At 36.9% G+C, this 21469-nt stretch overlaps 5 protein-coding genes across 5 annotated transcripts; 3 read left to right on the forward strand and 2 right to left on the reverse strand.

Moving 5' to 3' along the window:
* The first annotated feature begins 732 nt into the window (after positions 1-732).
* Positions 733-3105, forward strand: LOC133030761 (uncharacterized). The gene has a single exon (XM_061103609.1). It carries the CDS (start codon positions 733-735, stop codon positions 3103-3105), a length of 2373 nt encoding a protein of 790 aa, XP_060959592.1.
* Positions 3106-11513: 8408 nt separating this feature from the next.
* On the forward strand, positions 11514-14968 carry LOC115703830 (autophagy-related protein 18c). The gene is made up of 5 exons (XM_030631061.2): positions 11514-11661; positions 12584-13372; positions 13762-14020; positions 14120-14243; positions 14613-14968. Exons 2-5 carry the CDS (start codon positions 12614-12616, stop codon positions 14704-14706), a joined length of 1236 nt encoding a protein of 411 aa, XP_030486921.1. The 5' UTR covers positions 11514-11661; positions 12584-12613; the 3' UTR covers positions 14707-14968.
* LOC115703831 (uncharacterized) lies at positions 14945-17007 on the reverse strand. The gene is made up of 6 exons (XM_030631062.2): positions 16664-17007; positions 16460-16568; positions 16276-16367; positions 15911-16169; positions 15533-15676; positions 14945-15280 (listed from the first exon to the last, which is right to left on the reverse strand). The coding sequence occupies exons 1-6, from the start codon at positions 17005-17007 to the stop codon at positions 15185-15187; spliced, it is 1044 nt and encodes a 347-aa protein (XP_030486922.2). The 3' UTR covers positions 14945-15184.
* Positions 17008-17263: 256 nt separating this feature from the next.
* Positions 17264-19745, forward strand: LOC115703827 (uncharacterized). Its single transcript, XM_030631056.2, has 6 exons — positions 17264-17489; positions 17610-18102; positions 18231-18552; positions 18705-18803; positions 18884-19004; positions 19261-19745. The coding sequence occupies exons 1-6, from the start codon at positions 17264-17266 to the stop codon at positions 19473-19475; spliced, it is 1476 nt and encodes a 491-aa protein (XP_030486916.2). The 3' UTR covers positions 19476-19745.
* LOC115703829 (protein SRC2) lies at positions 19683-21381 on the reverse strand. Its single transcript, XM_030631060.2, has 2 exons — positions 20558-21381; positions 19683-20406 (listed from the first exon to the last, which is right to left on the reverse strand). Exons 1-2 carry the CDS (start codon positions 21222-21224, stop codon positions 19823-19825), a joined length of 1251 nt encoding a protein of 416 aa, XP_030486920.2. The 5' UTR covers positions 21225-21381; the 3' UTR covers positions 19683-19822.
* Positions 21382-21469: the final 88 nt, after the last annotated feature.

The following is a 21469-nucleotide window of genomic DNA, read 5'->3' on the forward strand; positions in this document are numbered from 1 at the left end:
CCAATTCTATTGGAACCCGACATTGTTCAACAATTCACTCCTGGCCGTACCTTTAAATTTGAAAATGCCTGGTTCAAAGAGCCGTTGTGCTTTGAGATTATCCGAGACTGCTGGGCTGCTTCAGTCGACAATAATTTAGCAACAAAAATAAAGAAGTGTGCCGATGTGCTTGGTCCATGGGGAAAAGAAATCACAGGTAGTTTTAAACTGAGAATTAGAAAGTGTAAAGTTGAACTTGCCAACCTGAAAAACAAGAGAGATTCTCACTCGGTTCAGAGATATAGTGAAGTAAAAAAATAATTGTTTAAAGTGCTTGACCAAAGAGAAGCTTTCTGGAAACAACGTTCAAAACAGTTATGGTTGAAAGAGGGGGATCAAAACAGTAGCTATTTCCACAAAACAGCTACTACTCGAAAAAGGCATAATCAGATTGATCGATTGCAAGATGGCCATGGTAATTGGGTAGATTGGGAGAATGGATTACCAATGGAAATTACTAGTTACTTTAATAGTCTTTTCCAATCGGCAGGAGGTACTTTTCAAGAGATCATTGATTGTGTCAACACCTCCATTCCTGAAATAGCTCATGAAGAATTCCGCCAACCAGTTACAGAAGAAGAGGTCAAAAGAGCAGTGTTTCAAATGCACCCCGACAAAAGCCCAGGCCCAGACGGAATGACACCAGCTTTTTAACAAAAAAGTTGGTCAATTGTAGGCAAGGATGTAACTCAAATGGTTCACAATTTTCTTGCTACTGGTGAGTTTGAAGAGGGCTGCGGTGATGCTAACATTGTCCTAATCCCGAAGAACAAGAAGCCCGAGAACATGACCCAACTTCGGCCAATAGCTCTGTGTAATGTGTCCTATAAAATCATAACTAAGGTTGTGGTTAATCGCATGAAGCCTTTCATGGACAGAGTGGTGTCGGAGAATCAAAGCGCCTTCATACCAGGTAGACTCATTTCAGATAATGTGCTTATTTCTTTTGAAGTCTTACATTATTTGAAGAGAAAGCGGAAAGGGAAAGATGGTTTCATGGCGTTAAAGCTTGACATGAGCAAAGCCTACGACAGAATAGAATGGAATTTCCTTGAAGCCATGCTCCGTAAGCTAGGCTTTGAAAACTGGTGGACCAGGCGTCTAGTGAAATGTGTTTCTTCAGCGTGCTATACAGTGATTCATGGTAAACACGAAATTGGCCCCATCATTCCTTCAAGAGGCATTAGACAGGGAGATCCATTATCACCCTATCTTTTTATCCTATGTGCTGAGGGCCTTTCAGCGATCCTTAGAAGATACGAAGCACGTGGTTTACTACATGGTTGCAAAGTTGCAAATGGTGCCCCCCGGATATCGCATATGTTATTTGCGGATGACAGTTATCTTTATTGTAAGGCAACTATGGAAGAAATTACAAGAGTACAAGAGGTGTTGAGTAAATTTGAAGAGGCTTCAGGTCAGAAAGTTAACTATTCTAAGTCTTCTATTTTCTTCAGCACTAACACAACTTTGGCAACTCGTAACAATATTAGCCAAAGACTCGGCATGACTATAGCAGGGACGAATAGTCTATATCTTGGACTTCCCAGCACTATATCTCGCAACAAGACAGCTGTTTTTGGTTACTTAAAAGAGCGTGTTCGAAAACGAATTGAAGGTTGGGAAACAAAATTCCTTTCTCGGGCAGGAAAGGAGATTTTAATAAAAACCGTGGCTCAGTCTCTACCAAGCTATGCTATGAGCGTGTTCCTAATTCCAATCGACATTACTCGAGAAATGGAGAAAATTATGACAAAGTTTTGGTGGCAATCTTCTAACAAGTCAGGGAAAGGGATCCATTGGCTTTCTTGGGACCGATTATGTACTCACAAGAAACAAGGGGGTATGGGTTTTCGTCACCTTCGTGACTTTAACTTGTCTCTTCTTGGCAAGCAAGGTTGGCGACTCCTAGTGCAACCCGACTCTCTCGTGGCCAAGATTTTTAAGGCTCGCTACTACCCCAACAACTCTTATCTTGATGCCTCTCTAGGTAACAATCCTAGTTTTGTTTGGCGTAGTGTATGGGAAGCTCAACAACTTGTAAGGAAAGGGCTTCGTTGGTGTGTAGGGGATGGAACCGAAATCAATGTTCTTCACGAACCATGGCTGCCTTGCTCTGATAATCCTTATGTCTCTACTTCTCATCCTAGTTTAATTGATGCTAAAGTCCATAGCCTAATGAAGATGAATGACACAGGTTGGGATATGGAAATTTTAGAAGATTTATTTGAGGAAAGAGATAGAAGATTGATAGTGCAAATTCCCTTGCAACAATCGGCTGCTAAAGATACATTGACATGGGCATATGAAGCTTCGGGTATATACTCAGTCAAAAGTGCCTACAAGCTCCTCCAACAAGTTAATGGAAGATGGGATAATGATGTAGATGCTGCATCAACTTTCTGGACTACTATGTGGCGTCTAAAAATCCCTCCAAAAGTGAAGAATACTCTATGGCGTGCGGGTAAGAACTGCCTTCCTACTCTTTGTATGCTGCAAACAAAGAGAGTTAATGTTAACTCTCTCTGCCCGATTTGTAGAGAGGAAGAAGAGACTATATTACATGCCTTGGTCACTTGCTCACACATAAAACCGGTTTGGGATCGGGTTGGGATTGGTACAAATATCACCCCCGATATCACTCTTTTTCTTGACTGGTGCATTCGGGTTTTTACTGGTGCCGATTCAAGTAAAAGATGTCTAATTGCAACACTTTGTTGGGCGATTTGGAGTACACGAAATGATTTTGTTTGGCAAAAAAAGGTGGTAAATGCTGACGGAATTGTAGTGTTAGCTAGAGGTTATCTTGATCAATGGACAAATGCTCAAAGCACTCTCATTGAGTCATCATGGTCTGGTTTTCAGACGGGTGATGGGGTTGAGCAATGGTCCGCTCCAAGTGAAAATAGTATCAAGATCAATGTTGACGCTGCTCTTTTTGAAGATGGAACCAGCCACGGGATCGGTATGGTAGCTCGCGACCATCACGGTTTCCTAATCGAAGGCCGAACTGAACACTTCCAAGGGGCTGCTACTCCGGAAATCGCTGAAGCAATCGGGGTCTGAGAAGCCTTGAGTTGGATTAAGCAGAAAAACTGGCAGCAAGCTAGCATTGAAACAGATTGTCTCATGGTGGTTCAAGCAATTCGAAGTTCAACTAAAATGTTATCTTTGTTTGGACAAATCATTGATGAGTGTAAACGACTCTCCTCGGAATTAAAGCATGTTTCTATTTTCTTTGTTAAACGATCAGCTAATGTGGTAGCTCACAACTTTGCACGAGCTTCTATATTATTTCCTGATTGTCTTTTTGGTATGGAGTCTGTTCCTACCGATTTGTTACATTGTCTTGTAACTGAGATTGTTGGTTAATAAAATTATTATTTTCCTTTCAAAAAAAAAAATGGTATGGTATTGATTCTCATATAATTGTTTAAAACAAAGGGAAATGTTCTCTCCCCATTTTTACAGGGAAAGCTTTTACCTTTCCTTAATTTATTTAAATTTTAATTTTATTAATTAAAAATAAAAAGACAAATCTACCCCTTTAAAATCTATAAACAGAAAAATAATTACATGTTCTAATAATGACAATTTTGTCAAATTATTAAAGCATTCTGATTACCTTTCCTAGTTATGTAAACAAAATAATATGATTCTAGTTTTCTTTCCGGATAGTTTAGTAAACATCATAATAAAATATTGTTTCCGATTATTCTCTATTTTAAACCGATACATTTCTCCCATTGATTATTCTGATTCCAATTAGAGTTTAGTAAACGCGCACTAGATGAGTCATGAGTGATTTGATAAAAATTACTTACTAAAACACATATAAGCATTTTATTTTAGAATGGAAGATCAAAGTATTTATCTAGAGTATCAACAATTAATTAAAACATACCTCCATAGCTATGCATACGTGAGCTATATGACTTTATGAATCTATAATATAATCAATGGAAGCTCAATATATTAGGAGTGACTTGTAAGAGAGAAACCAATAAAGAGCAACCGCGGCCACCTTTCTCTCTAAGCATACCATCAATTAAAAATGCAGTTAATAAAACCGACCATTCCATTATAGTCTTAATTACATATATAATTGGCATTATACTATACATATAGCTATCCACATGTGTTAATATCAACATTGTGTGAGCAAAGCTTAATTATGTAAGTCGATATAAAATATTCTAACATTCTCTCACTTGGACTACATAATAAGATCAATATGTGCTCACTAAGCAATCGTGTCAACACACAGAAATCTCAAAAAACACTAATATCTATAAAACTAATTATCCATCATATTGTATCGATGAGATACAAATATAATACATAATGAGACATCTCAGATTCATATAACACAGCAATAACTACTGATTTGGATCTACTCAATCATAGCACCAAGACTATGTCATTGGCTCGCATCAACAAATGTGTACACAACATCAAAGAGTTATCTAGAATATGCATGTATTCAACAACCCATAATAGCAATCCTTAACATGTCTATCATATATGAAAACAATGACTCCCATTAATCAAATACATCTTTGGCTTCTAATAATCCAAACAAGAAATGACTTCTTAGTACGTACGTTTAGGTAAGTTGTGTCAGTGTAGTCATTGAAATGTTGTTTGTAAGTGTGTGTTATGATACTAATAGAGGATTCCACAACTTTGTCACTACATATGAAATGTCATCACCATTAATGGAGCAATAATACTCCTCAACTTTCGAGAGAAAGATATGACTGTGATAAATAAGTTCAGTAAATTCACAATAGAGTCAACTACTCTTAACACTGAAATGAAAAATTATATTTATAATGTACAGTAGTCAATGTCCTCATAACATGCCATACACTCTACATTTACAAACGAGGAAGCTCTAAGTGTTCGCACATCACCTAACCACAAAATAACTCCTCTTACCATTATACTCACTACTACAAAACACACTTTTGGTGTCAATTTTAAACTGATACTTATACTTTTAGTGTCGGTTCATAGAACCGACACCTATTCTACAGTGACAAAAAGTCAATTATTGGTGTCGGTTGTAAAAAAGACACCATTGAGTATTGGTCTCGTTTTATAACCGACACTTAAAGTATACATTTATGTTTTTTTTTTTTCTTTTAGTGCCGATTTTAAATCGACACCATTGAATTTTAGTCTCATTTTATAACCGATACTTAAAGGTGCTTTAGTGTGGGGTCATAAAATGACACCAAAAAACTTATTTATGATTTTTTAGTATTTTTCAGGTTTTTTAGTGTCGTTTTAAAACGACACAATATTATTAGCAGGGTGAAAATTACTATTATTTGTCAAATTTCCCATCTGTATTGTAACATCTCAAATTTAAGACAAAAATATCAACAAAAATTAAATACTAAAATACTTATACTATAAAAACATCAACTTCACAAAGTACTTATACTGATATCAGTTAGTATAACAAAGTACTATGTTTATACTAGAACTAATTAAAATAACAAAAATATATCCTACAGAAAGTTCCAAAGCTTCAATGTTTCGTTGGTTTAGTGAGCTCGAACTGAATGAATTCCCCCCATTTATCCTGAAGTATATTGATTTCGTCGGGTGTGTATGGGGTATTAATGTTATACTATAAAAGAAAGAGAAGAATTCTTTAAGTTAATCATAAATTAATAAAAAGTACTTAAAATAATAAGTTACCAAATAATTGTATATACCTTAGTGCCCAAGTGACGTGTAAGATTCGGCACAGTCATGAGCTCTTGAATAAATTTCATGCAGTAATATCCACATTGAACAAGATCTCCTAAATAACTATCTAAATGAATAAACGAACTTGAGGTCATGTAGCAAGTATGATCCAAGAGAATAGGAACGGGAGGACCAAAACCCATTTGACACCAGCCCAAGAAACTACTCAAATTTGAAAAATAAAAACCTTTTGCATTATTGCCCCATCAAATATGGAGCATCTAAAACCTATACAACCTCATGTTAAAACCCACCGACCGTAAGTGAGAATAATCTTGGGCTGAGGGATCAAAGTGAAAGTTCAAAGGAGACTTACGGGCACTAGAGGTACTGGCTCCAGGGGTCTCAGTGTTGGGAACAAGAAAAGGGAATTTGGGCCTAGCTGTGTTACGTCCTTTCCTACCTTTTCCTGACTAGACCACCCAGAAGCGCTTTGGAGGTGAGCATAATGGAGTTCCTGTTCTTTTTTAAATTTGTACTTATTGTATTTGTCTTCGACGGTTGCGATAATATAGGCCCTGAGCATCTTCTCATTCCCAGGGATTTTGGGTGTTGGGGCAGGTCACCTTGGACAAATTAAAGTCCTCAACTGACTGACACTCTAGGATCAATTTTTCCTTGCAGTAGTTGGCAATCATCACCAACTCCCCAACATTCAGTTCCTCCCTCTTATAGCCGACAAACACTTTGGCATGATTTAGGAAGAGTTGGGTGGGGGCTGTTCGATGCATTAGTGGAGTCTTGGCCCAGTCCGTTAATAGGTATAAACGCTCAAAAGCCTTAAACCCTGAAGAAAAGAAAAACTTGCGACGATATTCCTTAATATTCTTTTGAGAATTAAAAGGTACCCGGGTCTCATTGGTTGGGTGAGCTTGTAATTGATAAAAATCTTCTTTAAATTTGTCCTCCTTCTTGGGGACAGAGAGAAGTTCGTAAAAATATATTATTTTAGTAGGTTTGGGGGCGGCCCAACCCCTAGCAGCATAAAAAATAAAGAGGCCTGAGAGAAGGCGGTAAGCTTGACGGATGAAATGGTAAAGGGTAAACAAAAACCAAGAAATTAATAAAATAGTCTTGCAGTGGCAACATGGCTCCTGACATAAGGTGGGTTTGGCTCCAAGCTCTAAAACCATTATAGTTGTGGTTAGGTGTCTCCTCATCTTTGGGAAGGCGCTGGTAAACTCCAAAGCCAAATGGCTTGATACTGTTCATGACTACTATCTTCTCCAATTGATGAGCGCATGTCAAAGTCGAATGGAGTTCGTCAACCTCCCAACCAATAGAACAATAGGAATACTTCTTATAAGGAACTAGACCTTGCATGACGTTCTCTAGGGTGGCAAGTTTCTTCGTTGTCTTGGTAGAAAAGGACTTAGCACTAGACGCTTTAGAGTTTGACATGGGATTTGCGGAGTGGAGTTTAAGGATTTTTTTGTCGAACCCAAAGAAGTTGTATTTGTGAAGATCCTGGAGAACTTCACTCATCTGAAAGATAAGAAACACAACAGTTATAAGCCCCCCATCAAACCCTCAATCAAAAAGGGGAATGAGGGCCCCCTAACTACTGGGAAGAGACCCATTCTGGATAGATGACAAAAAGAATCTCACGATTCCAATCAACAAACATCGGGTGCAAAACATCCAAGCCATAAAGAGAAATCAAAAGAAAATGGAAGCGGGATATGAGAAGAAACAGTGCAACTCTCTGAAAACCCTAAATCGATAAAATGCTCACTAAAAAAGGAGAGATGAAATGAGGAACAAAAAGGTTTTTTCCTTTTGTCCCAAAAGAAAAATCAAATATCAACAACATAAGACATTTTGAGAAGGGACTCTGTTGGAAATATTTTACCAGGATCTAGATTTACAAACAAGTATTTTTCATTAACATCCTACTATGAATTCTAAAGCAATGAAATAAACACATATAAAGTTTAGAAAAACTTAAATTGGGTGCAGCGGAATATAATGACTCCTTCCGTTCAGATCTCTAGCCCTTGATTCTTTTCTGTAGCAGAGCATTATCAAGATCTGAACCTGGATCTCTTTATCTCCTTCCTTGATGTTGGTTCTCCTTCTTGTTGATTGGATTCTTCACAATCTTCCACACTATGATTGAGATACCACTTGATGTGTGTGGGCACTCACTCATTCACTCAAGGCTCAATAAAATTTAAGAAGAAAAGAGAAGAAGAAGTGGCGGCTAGGGTAAATAGAAAGAGGCTCAGTTTTCATCTAACAGAGTTAAATGTGAATATGAGTCATCACTATTAGGTAACCACCTAGGTTTAGGTTAGAATTATTTGGCATTAAAATAATAGAAAAAATAAATGATAAAAGCCTACACTAGTGGCCGGCCTGGGCTTTGGATATTGGGCCCCACTTATGCAATTTTGCTGTTTTATCATTTCTGCATCTCATTTTCTCAAAAACGCCAATTTTCAAATTCAACCATTTAAATGCTAATTCTAACTATTTAATAACTAAAATTAATTATTAAATAATATTGTCATTTAATATATTTATTAATTAGACTAACCAAAGTCTCTTAATTAACAAATGTACCCTAGAAACTCTTTTCTTACAATTTGCCCTTACTTAGTGAAAATTCATAAACTAGACATAGTCTAATTTTAGAATTATAATTGATTAATTAAAATCAATTAACTGAGTCTTACAAGCAGTATGGTCTCAACTAGTATGGGGACCATGGGCCTGTATAACCGAGCTTCCAATAAGCAGATCAAGAATTTACCAAGTAAATCCACTGACTTATTAATTCCTTGTTGCATCCACGCGTAGAACTTGGAATTACACTCTCAGTCATATAGAACGCTCTATATGTTCCACGATATAGATACGCTATAAATTATCCATTGTTATAATCCTAATTTAATCAATGATCCTCTAATAGATGATCTACATTGCGTAGGGATAAAATTACCGTACGTTACACCCTTTCAATGTATTTTATCCTTAAAACACTTAGCTCCGTATAAATGATATTTCAGCGAAGTGAAATGAGCACTCAACCATTTATCTCTGTTTAGCCAAGCTCGAAGGAAATCATCGTTTCACTTCTAACTACCTATAGAAGTTATAGATTTCATATCTATGTTAGCGCTCCCACTCAATTATACTATCACGTTCCCAAAATGTACGTATCACCCTGACCCAAAAGTAGGCTTAACTAACAAATCAAAGAACATATATAATACTCTTGAGATCAAACCTAATCATATCAGGATTAAGATCATTTGATCTAGGATCAACTAGGTGATATTGAATTGAATAGATGTTACGGTAAATTTAACATGTCTAATCAAAGTTCAATATCGGTCCCTTCCGATGTATACTCCATACATCCGATACTGGTAAACTTTGCCAATGCCCTGGAAAGAACATAACACTTATCCAAGGTGTAAGCATACCTATCGCTGATTATCATGCCAGTCTAAATCTAGTGAACTGACAAATCAGGGAATTAAACTTTCGAATATATTATCAAGATTATATTCCACTGTGCTGACAACACTATAATCATTAACAAATACATATGTTCTGGACTTAATTGAATTTATACATTATATATATAATCATGAAATAAATCATGTGAACCATGCAACATAAAATGTTATTTCTGATCTTTACTAACTAATAAATCTGATTATATTGAAATGGGTTTTATTTAGGGCACAAAACCCAACAGACTCCCCACGGAAAATTGCCATAGACATTACCCAGGGAGAACATGCACACAAAATTTTCTCTAAAAGATGAACTACGAAGTATTATAATCTGCTCAACTATACAGAAAAGTCAAGAGAAAGATAAACTTACACAATGAAGACAATGCGGGAATGGAAGTAGTCGCACGACAGTAGTAGTTCCTCTGGAAACGACGGAGGAAGAGTAGGAGGAAATCTGGGGAGTTTGGAATTTTGTCGGAAGGGACATAAGGCCTGGAAATGGAAACATGGTGAGTAAAAATCCCAATCACAAAGGGTATAAGCTTTTATAGGCCCTTCAAGGTAAGTGTCAAAGCTACTCGAGTACCATCGGATGGTGAAGGTTCATACCGCCCAAATTCTAGTGATTTTACGGCCAGGATAAACTCGTAAGATAAAAAAAAAAAAAAAAAAAAAAGGGCGGTTGAAATGCTTAAGTACCTTTCTGACAACTACATTAATGACGGGGTTCGTCAAATAGGCAGGAATCAAATCGTTGCCTATCAAAAACAAGGCGGAATAAATAGCCCACGCCCGCAGGATATTTGCCACGTCACTCCTTGAGACCAGAGTTAAAACACGTCGGAGTTTATAAAGTTTTAAAATAATACTTGGGGGTAAATGTTGCCCTACTTTTTTTCCAATATACGTGGCAACTCTATGACTAGACACATGGCAATTATATCTTAAGATTCAGAGGTGCTCAAGGATATCTTAAACAGGTTTACAATTTAAGTGGACATAGTCAAAGAGCTCCTCTTAGAGCTATAATATGATCCGAAAGGATCAACCTTCTATCCATCCCAAGGAGCTGGACAAAGCCCAGCTTAACCGGGCCCAGGGTCCCAGAGATGAACTATTCATAAGCATTAAATGCAGCATGGAGGAAACGTTACAGACGAATATGAAAAGACATGTCAGACGCATTAAACCCATTCTTTGGCGATTACGCGTTAATCAAGGATGTAAGTGACGACTGCATAATGAGCTATCACATCAATCAAGAAAGGATAAAGACTTGTCTCACCTAAACCTTATGTAACCTACTATGTAGACGCACATAGCCTATTTCGCTAATTTGGGAACTTGTGCAAAGTTAAGGTGGACGCTTGAGACAGTAGAGGCATTTTTCTTCTCTTAAAATAGCTATAAATACCCTCAACCACATTTAGAATGGGGATCGAAAAAAATAGAGTAAAATATTCTCTATAAAGAAACACCTCCATTTTAAATACTAGTGACTTGTGCACTAAGGCTTATTAATGTCCCAACCACGTAAAAATACTTGCATTTACTCTTTTCTAATCATTTTCACTGGTATAATTACTTAGTTGCCAAAAATCTCAGTCAACAATTTGATTTAAGGACTTTTATCTAATTTCATTCAAATTTTTCTAATATGGCGATTGCCCATATTCTAAATTGTGTTCCAAAGTTTGATATTTACAAAATTATGCCCTAATTTTAACATGTACTGAATTGTGCTTTATAAATTTTCATCTACGTCGAATTTTTTTTAATAAAATTGGACAACAATACTTAAATATAACAATCTTAATAGTTTAAAGAGAATTTTTAATTAGCATAAATATTGAGAACAAAAATCTAAATTAGTCATTTAAGAATAAGCATTAAAAAAAAGAGAGTTATATCTATCATCTTTTCAAGATTTATCAACTCCTTTCCTATGATTTATGTTAGGAATATTCATAAAATCTATATGACCAAATTCAATCCCTATGTCTCAATTCAATCATGCAACATATTGAATAAAATTGAAAATTTTAAAATTTACACTTCTTCGAATTAAAAATTGATTAAGACATAAAAATAACCAATAAATTCAATCCAATTAACCACCTTCAACTCTACTACTAATATGTGAATATGTGATCAAAATTCAAATTCAATAGACACAATGAAAATCATATTGTTTAAACGACATAATATTTCTTTAAACGACATTCTTAGCGTAAGCGAGGTAAGCGAGAAATACAAGTAACGAGAACAAATTCATAATAAATATTTATAAATATAAAGTATGAGTCTACCGGAAAGAGAGAGCTAGCTTTCGTCGTCGTCTGAGGCAAATAGCCAGATATCGGTTGTCAGCGTCTGCAATCGGACGAAGGTGTGCCATCTTAATTGTTTCTTCAAACCCAATTCCCCATTTCTTTTTTCTTCTGTTCTTCTCATCATAAATATCTGTTTATACATATTGTTATCAACTTTTATGTATTTCAAATCTTATTCACGATCTTGATTTGATTTGATTTGGATGTAGTTGTTGTTGTAGGTTGATTGATTAGTTTTAATTAATTCGTTCTTCATTTTTAATAATCTTGACAGTAATGTTAATCTAAAATAGGAAAGAAAAATAAAAATAAAAAGATTATTTGTTTTTTTTTGATGAGATTTTCCAACTTTCGTTTTTGATAAAGAAGGATCATGATGGGATAAAATGATTATAATCAAAGAACATTTTAATTATTAGAATGAAGGTAGAAGTTTAGATGGAGTATTGACCATGGATTTGGAGATTCGGTTCAAAATTTGGAAAGGGCTTCTGCCTATGGGTATTACCTGATTTAACATTTGGGATTACCGAAAGAGGTGACTGTTAACAGTTACGATGAATTTTAAGTGGAGGTAACTATTTGCTGAAGCAGGGTTAAGCATTATGGACCTTCCAATGTTAGTTGAATTTATAAATTCAACTAGCAGTGGCTGATATTTCTCATTTTCCACAACTTTCAATGTGGATAGCTTCTTACTAGTGTGGATTTTGGCATTGGTGGAGCATTATGTATAATAGGTTCTTGTTTGAAATTATTATCAGAACTGTGAACAAAATTTTAAAATTTATTAGTTATAACTGTTTGTTTCAGCACCTAGGCTTGTTGGAAACACGCAGTAGCTTGGTTTATCCACGCGTATACTTTATATTCCCTTTAAAGAGTTAGAACTTGAATGCCATAGTCAATGTGGTAGAATTCAACTTGTGATTTGTCATCTTTATATTCCCTATAGTTTCACATGATTTTTCATTGCAGCAACTGCTGAGAACGGAGTGTTCTTCTCACATGAGTTCAACAGTTTCAACATCTAGAGGAATACTTCCTCCAACAAGGGTTGGTACATATGAATCCCCAGAAAGAGGGCCTACAGGCTCTTTTAACCAACTTGAACCAGAGATGAATGACAATGATGAGACAGAATTACTTTCAGTATCCTGGAACCAGGATTATGGTTGCTTTGCTGCTGGGACAAGCCATGGTTTTCGCATATACAACTGTGACCCTTTCAAGGAAACTTTCAGACGTGATCTAAAAAGTGGTGGATTTAAGATTGTTGAGATGCTATTTCGTTGCAACATTCTTGCACTTGTTGGTGGAGGAGCTAATGCCCAGTATCCTCCTAATAAAGTTGTAATTTGGGATGATCATCAAAGCCGCTGCATTGGTGAGTTTGCATTTAGGTCTGACGTTCGTGCAGTGAAATTAAGGCAAGATCGCATTGTGGTTGTTCTAGAGCACAAGATATATGTTTACAACTTTATGGATCTGAAACTGCTTCACCAGATTGAGACTCTGGCAAATCCAAGAGGACTATGTTGCTTGTCACATCATTCAAATACATCTGTGTTGGTGTGCCCAGGCCTTCAACGAGGGCATGTTCGGATTGAACACTTTGGGTTGAATATGACTAAGTTAATTAACGCTCATGATTCTCATATTGCATGCTTTACAATAACAATGGATGGTCTGCTTCTTGCTACTGCTAGTGCAAAGGGTACTTTGATTAGAATCTTCAACACTATGGATGGAACTCGTTTACAAGAGGTAGCTTGTTTCACCCTGGATTTTCATTTTGTGAATATTGATTTTTACTTTGTTAGTTTGCCTTTTCTACACAGTTTATGTCTTCATGATTTCACATATGAGCTTGTGTTTTTTCAATGCAGTTATTCTGTATTTTCCCCTTCCCCCATCTCATGTTCATATGAGCTTATCAAAGTTTGTGAACTGTACAATAATGATGATTTCTATTCAATTATCATAGCAGTTTGTGTTCTTTCAATGCACTTAATTTGTATTTTTCCCTTTTCCCCATCTCATGTTCATATGAGATGTGAACTGTACAATAATGATGATTTCTATTCAATTAGCTTCTTCAAGAGGTTTTGATGGTTTTGGATGAAGTGCTGCATTGATCAATTTCCTTCGTATAGGTACGTAGGGGGGTGGACAGGGCAGAAATTTATGGCATTACTCTCTCCCCAAATGTCCAGTGGCTGGCGACATCAAGTGACAAAGGTACTGTACACATATTCCGCCTGAGAGTTCGAGTTATTGGGGAGGATTCATATGCTAATTCAAGTGGCCCCCAAGCACCACAACTGGATCACCAGAATTCTTCAACTTCCCTTGATTCTCTTATTTCGTCAAACTCTGGTGCCAATCCCAGTTCATCGCTGTCTTTTATGAGAGGTTGAATTTACGTATCATCATATTGTTTCAAATACTCAAATGAATGATACTATTTGTATTGTACCATATATGCTATCTAATCTTCTAATACTTTTCCAGGGGTCTTACCAAAATATTTTAGCTCTGAATGGTCATTTGCTCGGTTCCACTTACCAGAAGACACTCAATTCATTGCAGCATTTGGATCTCAGAATACTGTCATCATTGTTGGCATGGATGGAAGGTACAGAAATATTCTATTCACATTTTTGTTCTCTTTTTATCTTGGTTGTTCCAGCTTTCCTACTTACCTTATTACTTAAAAGGTATCTTCCAATTCAGAATAAGAAATTGTTCTTTGAAGGCTTCTTAGATGAGAAGTTCTTTGTGAGCACCACTAGCTATTTTAGAAGCTATTTTTTCCATATTGGGGCAGTACGAAATGCCAAACAAAGTGACAATGCTTTATCAATTCACTCTCTTTTTAATGTAACAAAGATTAAGGAATTCGAAGCGGTGTCAAAAGCAATGTTCTTATATTAATTGCTGTGATGTTGATGTTTAAGTTGTAGCCAATTTTGATCTATGTCACCCGTTTTTGCGTTGTTTGCAGTTTCTATCGGTGCAGTTTTGATCCTGTAAATGGGGGGGATATGTTGCAGCAAGAACACATTAGATTTCTGAGGACTGACAGTAGACCCAGATAGACATGTTCCCAAAACTGCGTGGCCTCAGTATTTCTCCTTTGTATATATATAAAATTTGACTTGAAAGTGTAAATAATTGTAAAGATTACACTTTCTTCTCACTATCAGTACCGCTTTTCAATTTACATGAAGGGTTGTCCTTCCCACGCAAATTATTTTGCGGCCTTGTTGTTATCATCATTTTGTATAAAAAAACTAAAAATGTAATAAAATTCAAACTGAACAATATATATCAATGTATTGTAAATGCTTTCAGACTTTATTAGCTTTGAAATGTGCACATAGAGTGGGGACATAACCATTTATTTGTCAAAAACACTTGAGTTACAGACATTGCACACAAGACACAACTATCTTGGCAACTATTTTTAAGTTTTCCTCTTTGCTATAAACTTACTGCAAACACGAAAAAACTTAAGTGTCTTTATGTGGTATAATGTATGTGCACACCCCTTTCCAACTTTAGTTGTGATCAGCTTCAAAGCTTAGATGTTATTGTTCTTCCATCATCCATAACCATCATCACCTTTCCAATTACTTTCCTGTCTCTGATAGCAGAAAAGGCAAGGCTAGCCTGGTAAGACAAGAAATTGGGTAATTAGATAAAATCTTTCAGACAAAGTCAAATCTTTGCAGTAAGGTTAAATTCAAACAATATACCTATTATGCTACAAAAATAAATAAATCAAACTAGTATTTAGGGACAGACATCCCTAATGTTATATCCCAAGACCATATCAAAATGAGAGACATCCCTGCTTATCTCTCTATGGCTTCAAACAGAAAATAGAGCAAATGTTAAAGACAGTATGTGGAGAATACAGACCTCTGATAAACTGTAAGCATGGGAAATGTGGATTTTGATCAAGCCTTTCACCACCCAGGATAGTAGCTCCCTAATGGAATCTTCGAGAACACCTGGTCGATGTATTCTGTAACTACCCCAGTAAAGTCCATGCACTGTCCAGTTCTGGTGTACAGTAATCAAATAAATGGCATTTAGACTGACAATCAAAGATGCAGCAATTTAAATGGAAACAATTACATGTGATAACTAGCCTAAGCTTTACAGGCTTAAAGCTCATACTGCAACTAAAAACATGCCGAACACGTTCTCCCTCATCATCAAAAATCATATTATCAAACTTTTAATGTTTTAACAGGACATTAAATCAAGAAATACATTTTGGGATTTGAAATAAACCTTAACAAGAGCGATATTTGCAGGGATGAGGGGGACTTCTCCACTGGCAAAGCCTATGATCAAAATGTTTGCTCCCCAGTTTAACAATTTTAAACTCTCTTTGGTAAGCTTGCCTCCAACAGGATCATACAAAACATCAACCCCTTTGAGCTTTCTAGCCTTAAGGAATTCCTTGACACTCTGAATAACATTCTCCTTACCAGAGTCCACAACATGATCAACACTCAATGCTTTCAAATACTCCACCTTTTCAGCTCCCCTGACAAACCACAGGAAACTTTAGCCTATAATTGAAGGTAAAGCAACCAGTTACCAAATTCCAAATGAGAAAATATTAGAACATGAGTAGTACAACAAGTACATACCTAGCCACAGCTATAACAATGGCGCCACAAACCTTTCCAATCTGTACAGCTGCCAGACCAACACCCCCAGCTGCGCCAAGAACCAGCAACACCTAGAATACTTCATGCTATCAATCACCACCTCACTCTAAGAAACAAAGAAAAACACATCCAATATAACGCAACGGCTAAACTGTGGAAGTACCTGGCCAGTGGTCAAATTTGCCCTGTGAACAAGTGCAACATGGGAGGTCCCAAACGCAACAGGCAAAGCTCCAGCTTCAATTAGATCACATCCCTCCGGCACCCCAATCCTTTTTCAAGAGATCAATTCAACAAAATGATATAAAGACGTACATATATTTATATGAAAAGTGAAACTGTGGTTTGAAAGTAAGCGGAAACTCACAGATGGTTCTGATCAACAACGATGAACTGGGAGAAGGTACCCAGATTGGCGAAACTACAGACTGGGTCACCCACTTTGAACTTGGAAACGCCATGTCCGACGGCGTCGACAACTCCGGAGTAATCAGAGCCTGGAATGAAGGGAAGCGGAGGCTTTTCCTGGTACTTACCCAATATCTGGAGATAATTGGCATAGTTCAAGCTGGTGGCTTTGATTTTGACCCTCACCGCTGTTGACGAGTCCAATTCTGGGATAGGAAACTTCTTTTCCAGCACAATTGGGCTATTGGGATCTCCTCCTTGTACTGTTGGATCACCCAATTTCTTGCATACGAGAGCTTCCATCGGTACTGATAAAGATATCAAATGAGGCCAAATATCGTATTCCTTTCCTTTTTGTAGGAGAATCCATTATTTAAATACACAGCAAGTCCTTGGAAACGATGTCGTTTAACCAATGGAAACGACGGACCCGTATGTATAATAATATAAAATATAATATCTTCGGTCAATTGATTACTTATCTTTTTGTTGATGCTTGGTTGGGTTGTAAGGGGCGCCAAAATCAGTTGGGTTTTAGCTCAAAAACACATAAACCCATATGAGGAACATTGCAATGGAGATGGGAGTGTTACCCCACTTGGTCTCCTCTGTTCCTGTTGAGTCTTCCAACTTCAAGATTCAAATTAAGTTTTCAAACAAAAGCTTTCCCTCAAATTTCATTAACCCAGATAAGAAAAGCCAAGTGGGTCTTCTTCAATCTTCTCGGGTAGTTTATGCTTCTGCTTCTTCTTCTTCTGTTAGTGGCTCCAGTGCTGATTATTCTGGTACATATTTCTAAAAAGAACTTGCTTTTCTCTTGTTTTAATTTTGTTTAGTCTTCTTTATGGAAATTAACAAATGGGTGATTTTTGTTTTTTTAATTGTAATTTTGATGCTTACATTAGATTCCACTGGACAATTGTTGGGTGGGAAGACAAAAGAGAAGGTGAAGAAGACTATAGCTGGAATAGATCAAGATGAACTGCTTGACCCTTCTCATTTAGCTGATTCAGATAGTTGTTTTTGTGAGTTTAAAGGGGTACAGATACACCACAAGATATGTGAGCCTGAATCTGTGGCAGATAAGTCGTTGCAGAGCCAAAATCTGTCTCAACCTATTAAAAAGATTGGTCTTCCTATGATTTTACTACATGGGTTTGGAGCCTCTGTGTTCTCATGGAACAGAGTAATGAAAACTTTGGCAGATTTTACTGGCTCCAAAGTTCTTGCCTTTGATAGACCAGCCTTCGGTTTGACATCAAGGCTAAATTTTGGGGAGCAGTCAGCTTCTGGCAATGCGGATGCAAAACCTTTGAATCCATACTCCATGGCGTTTTCAGTGCTTGCTACTTTGTATTTCATTGAATTCTTAGGAGCTGAGAAAACAATTATTGTTGGGTTTGTATTTTCTTCTCTTATATACTTTTCTTTTCGTCGTTAGATCGCTTGAAAGACTAGAATTTGCATATTTTTCATAAGACCAATATTTGTTTCTGAAAATATGGAGAAAAAAATTGACATTTCAGGCATTCAGCTGGTTCTCTTGTAGCAGTAAATTCATATTTTGAAGCCCCAGAACGTGTTGCAGCTCTGATCCTTGTTGCTCCAGCAATCTTTGCTCCTCTAACTAAGCCAAAAGTTGTCAAGGGAAACAAGATGAATGAAGAAAACTCAAACAGCAGTAGTCAAGGGAATCTATTTATCCAACTTCGGAATATATTGTCCAATTTTACAAAGATTGTTTTGCAGGCAATAATGAGAGTAATGAAGGGAATGTCAGACATGCTCAACTCTGTTTATAAGAAACTCTTGTCAGCTATTCTGCGCTCTGTTTTAGGTGTGATGCTGGTAAGTTTCTATTTAGATGATCATATATTTCAAACTAGCTTTTGTCACCACAATTCACACAAGACTGAAATTAAGCTATTCTTCTGGTATTCCAAGCTCTGTTGGCATTGTTAATGAGCTTACTCTGACTAGGCTTATCACATGTTTCTTAGATAAGAGTGATAATAGATAAATTTGGTCGGGCAGCTGTTAAGAATTCATGGTATGACTCAAAGAAAGTCACTGAAGAAGTCCTTGATGGTTATACAAAGGTGATTACCTAATCAGTTTTGGATTCATTTATGATCTTGACATTGAAAAGGATCATTCTTAACCGGGTGTTAGTATGCAGCCATTAAGGACTAAGGGCTGGGACAAGGCACTAGTGGAGTTCACTGCAGCAATGCTTACCGATACTGAACCCGAACTAAAACCACCACTATCAGAAAGACTCAGTCAAATCTCATGCCCTGGTAAAGCTCCTAACTCCATGTACTTTAATGCCAAGGACTCCAGTGTGAGATAGTCTAGCTTTTTTTAGGAATAAATAAAGGTCTAAAGAATTGAAAGATATGACAATAACAAACATAACAAAAAGGAAAATTAACCTTTTGCAGCCCAAATCTGATTCTGAGCATCTTTTATCCAATTCTACACTCTTATGTATTATCGCTTGACTTGACAGTAATGTGTAGTGATGAAACTTGTAATTCTCTTCTTAAAATTCAGTTCTGATTCTTACGGGTGACAACGACCGACTTGTCCCCTCGTGGAATGCTGAGAGACTTTCAAAAGCCATACCTGGTTCCTACTTTGAAGTAATCAAGCACTGCGGCCACTTGCCCCACGAAGAAAAAGTGGATGAGTTTGTATCAATAGTTCAGAATTTTCTACTTAGAGCTTTTGGTAATGGGGATTCTCTTGAGGGGGCAGCAGCAGTTTGAACCCCATTTCACTGTATTCAAAATCAAAAGGAGGCTTTTTTATAGAAAATAGAACTTCTGGAATCACACCATTGTAATTGTCTCTCTTTTGAGGCCAAGTAATGTAACAAAAAGAAATATCAATTTTCATAGTTTGCAACATTAGATACAAGATGATAATCAGCATCCATTAACGTTCCATTGTAAGCATCCTGATTTGCAGAGTCATGAAGGAAAACTCGTGTAAATTTTTATCACATTAATTAGATACAGACAGATGATAAAAACTAACATGATATTGTTCAAGTTTGATGCATTTTCCTGGTTCTATTAAACAAGGTTACAATGAAGCTCTTTTACAAACTTGGTTAGAAAAGAGGATCAGTTGATACAACAATAGAAGGATCCTGTAAACCTGAAGGAACATCAAATCCAGACATGAAATCATCTCCAAAGATCACAGCACCAGCTGCCAGAGCTCCAGCACCCATTCCCATTGCAAAACCAGGCCCTCCACCACGGCCTGGGGGTGCCCCAGATGATGACGAAGGCATGTTAACATAAGTCTGTTGCATACGATCTGGTCTTGGAAGAAAAGTAGGTATGTAACCGGCATTTGAAGGCGGTGGAGGAGGTGGCGGAGTTCTTGGGGGCTGGTAGCTTGGTCCAGCTGTTGGTGGATAACTTGGTCCAGCTGCTGGTGGATAACTTGGTCCAGCTGCTGGAGGGTAACTCGGCCTGGTTTCTGGTGGGTAACTCGGTCTGACTGCAGATGAGTTGGAGTAGTTTGTAGGCAATGCCATTGGGTGTGTATAAGGGGAGTTAGTTCTTGCTTGATTCTCTGGTCTGGGGAATGAAGCTAAGGGAATTTCTGTTGGAAAAGCTTGTGCAGAACCATCTCCAATAGCCAAGGTGATAGAATTACCGTCCTTTATATGTCCTTCCTTTCCTCCTACACACAAACTTTGACGTTAATAATGTTCTATAGTTTCTCCTAGTAAAGGACCATGTTGCCATAAATAGGGATAAGAAAGATTAAAGCTTGCATATGAACAGAAACAAACAAACGATGAAAGAAAAAAGTTTTGAAGGATTTAACATACCAATATATGAATATGGCTCTTCTCTGTCTTCAGAAATACGTATAGAAACATCAACAAATCCTTGAGGTTTGTTGGAGTTTCTTTTGCGCAACTGATAACTACCAACTTCATCAGTTCCAGGCCTTGAAACCTCAGAATTCTTGTCATCATGCTTAGCTAGGAACTCTTTCAAAAGTATAGTTGCTGTCCCTTGAAGTCTTTCTCTCAGGAAAATTGGCTCCCTACTGTAAACTTCAACATGTAGAGCCAGATCGTTGAAGTTGGATTCTGAAACATCTATGCAAACAGCAAACTTTGTTCTCCAAACTGGGTTAGCATTCCCTGAGGCATCGATCTTGGAGCAGTACTTGTTATTTGGATCAATCCAGCCAACTGCAAACCATTGGAGCTTCCATAGGGAGGAAGAACGCCTAAGCCCACGAGCAGAAATGAGGCATACTTCGACCCAGAGTTTTCCCATGACAAGCAAAATGAGAAGAAAAAAAGGAGAGAATAATATAACCCCCAAACTTTCTTGTATAGGGTGGTTCTTTGGATAAAGTTGAAATGTGGGTAAAAAGAAAGGAAGTCTGTTCTGTATAATCAAGAAGGCTACTTTACTTTTAGTGGCATAATTTATATACCAAAGCATCATTATGGGGTAATCTCTTTCTTGCAAAAAGTGCATCACAGGTGGGCAAGAATCGATTTCTGAAAGGATAGCGTACAGTAAACCGCAGCATTATTAAATAGACATTCGGATTGAAATAGTAAAATAAGGAAAAAAAATGTCAATTGTAAATGTGAACATGATATTGACTTTCTGATACACTCTTTAATTAGGCCTGTTTGGAATATGAGTGCATTTATTATTCAGTATATATTATTACTATATTAGTGTTGTGATTGTTTAGAATATTGCTATTTTGTGTT

This window comes from Cannabis sativa, chromosome 1, assembly GCF_029168945.1.
Source record: "Cannabis sativa cultivar Pink pepper isolate KNU-18-1 chromosome 1, ASM2916894v1, whole genome shotgun sequence".
Lineage (NCBI taxonomy): Eukaryota > Viridiplantae > Streptophyta > Magnoliopsida > Rosales > Cannabaceae > Cannabis > Cannabis sativa.